The sequence below is a fragment of the Neophocaena asiaeorientalis genome, unplaced genomic scaffold, assembly GCF_003031525.2.
Source record: "Neophocaena asiaeorientalis asiaeorientalis breed wild unplaced genomic scaffold, Neophocaena_asiaeorientalis_V1.1 scaffold645, whole genome shotgun sequence".
Taxonomy (NCBI): domain Eukaryota; kingdom Metazoa; phylum Chordata; class Mammalia; order Artiodactyla; family Phocoenidae; genus Neophocaena; species Neophocaena asiaeorientalis.
In genome coordinates this window covers 341,653-343,850 of record NW_020175023.1, presented here as the reverse complement: position 1 = coordinate 343,850, position 2,198 = coordinate 341,653, and the positions used below count along the sequence as shown (strand labels likewise).

Genomic DNA, 2,198 nt, shown 5'->3' with positions numbered 1-2,198 from the left:
ATTTCTCTCGTTTATAATGCTCACCTTACTCTAGATTGTACTGACATTATTTGTAGACTTGTCTTTGGCCACAAAGAGCTCAAAATCTACTACCGAGGTTCTTAACTTATTCAAGGTTCTTGAATAATCTTTTTGAGACTATGATAAAAGGTATGAAATGTACTCCCAGAAGAATGTACATATGTACAAACAAAAGTTTTCTTATTAGTTCTGGAGGTTCATGGACTCCAGGGTAAAGACTCTTTTTCTAGATTGTGTGTTTCTTAAGAGCAATACCTGGGGGGACTTACCTGGTGGTCAAGTGGGTAAGACTCCGCACTTCCAATGCAGGGGGCCCGGGTCCGATCCCCGGTCGCGGAACTAGATCCCACGTGCCTGCCGCCAAGAGTCCACATGCTGCAACTAAGAAGACTGCAAGCCGCAACTAAGAGCCCGCATGCCTCAACTAAGACCCGGCGCAGCCAAAACAGATAGATAGATAGATATTTTTTTTTAAAAAAAGCAATACCTGGGTTTCATTGACCTTTGACAGAGCCTACTGTGTATGTAGGAGATACTCAGCAAATAGTTTCTGAATTTATGAATTTAAATGCAAAATGAAAACCTTCAGGTTTCTTACTACAGAATCTCTAAACATGTCTTTTTTGTTTCCTTAGGCTTCCATCTCAGTGGCACAGTAACTGAGCCGGCCACTACTTCTGAACCAGCAGTGACTTATAAAGTTGCCATCAGTTTTGATCGATGCAAAATCACTTCAGTGGCGTGTGGCTGTGGGAACAAAGACATATTCTACTGTGCCCATGTGGTAGCGCTCTCACTCTACAGGATCCGTAAACCAGACCAAGTCAAACTGCGTCTTCCTATCTCAGAAACCCTTTTCCAGATGAATAGGGACCAGCTACAAAAGTTTATTCAGTATTTAATCACGGCACACCACACTGAAGTTCTTCCTACTGCACAGAAGCTGGCAGATGAGATTCTATCCTCCAACTCCGAAATCAACCAAGTAAACGGTAATTGTACAACATTTTTGTTGCTAAAAATATATTTTGTTGCTTTATTGCATGTTTAGAGATTGGGATACATTTGCCATTGTAATCACTCAACCTTAATCAGTTCATTCTATCCAAACTATTTATTAACTCTGTTTCTTAAAGCAATCCAATTGTCCACCTCATAAAGGTTTGGCAAAAAAGGACAGAGAATGTTAGAGTTACATATTGATCTAGTTTATGGACTTCATTTGTCCTTACAATCCCTGCCCCAGGAGCCTGGGATATTCAGGAGTGAGAGAAAGCATAAAATAATTAGTGCCATTCAGTGAACTGAAATGGATATGAGAATTCCTTAACATTTCAGGAACCTGAATAGCATCAGGGTTATTCCAAAGAGCATCTGCTAGCATTGTGTTTATGAGCTATATAATGGGAGGGTTTATGAATGGAGAAAGATATTATGTTCACTTACTCATTCAACAAGGATATGTTGAGTACCTACACTGTGCAAGTGGTAGCGCTGATTGTTGAGAGCATAAAACAGACATGGTTCCTGCCTTCAAATAGCTTATAATCTAGTAGAAAAGACAGCTAAGTCTGAAATAAATGCTTGCATTTATTATGAAGCCAGGTTGTAGATATTTAATCACAGGAAACCGTTGAAGAATTTTGAGAAGAGGAGCTATATGAGCCAATTTTTCATTTTGTTGGTTAGGTCCTACTATGTTCCAGGCATCATGCAAGAGATTTTATACATGTTTATATATGTTAATTCATTTAGTTTTCAAAACTACTCTGTGAGGTAGGTATTATAACCATTTCCATTTTATAAATAAGGAAATTATTTATAACCTAGGCTCACCTGATTTCAGAACTCAGGTTTTTAATGTTTCTCTATACTACCTCTCTATTTTTAGAAGAAACTTTGGTATTAGTGTGAACAAGGCAGTGAGGCCAGATGAATGGCCTATATAATACTATAGTATGTGCCAAAGGGCCTGCTTTTCCCAGTTGCCCAATAGAGCCAATCAAGTCCTACACACAGCCTCACCACTCCTCAGAAATAAGGATAGTCAGACAGGCTTCCAGGAACTCTCGCTAACTAGCCGAAATAATCTTCTGTTGTTTTATCCTCAAAGTTGTAGTGTTTACATGGCAACTGAGCTCTATTTGAGAGATACTGTTAAAGAGAAACTATATATA

General features: G+C 38.9%; 1 protein-coding gene across 1 annotated transcript in view; it reads left to right on the top strand.

Annotated features, from left to right (window-relative positions):
• Window positions 1-868: 868 nt before the first annotated feature.
• ZSWIM5 (zinc finger SWIM-type containing 5) overlaps window positions 869-2,198 on the top strand; it is a 68,899-nt gene continuing 67,569 nt past the window's right edge. The window contains exon 1 of the mRNA XM_024762922.1: window positions 869-1,013. Within this exon, the coding sequence (XP_024618690.1) occupies window positions 884-1,013 (130 nt within the window). The 5' untranslated portion in view covers window positions 869-883. The remainder of the gene's footprint in view (window positions 1,014-2,198) is intronic.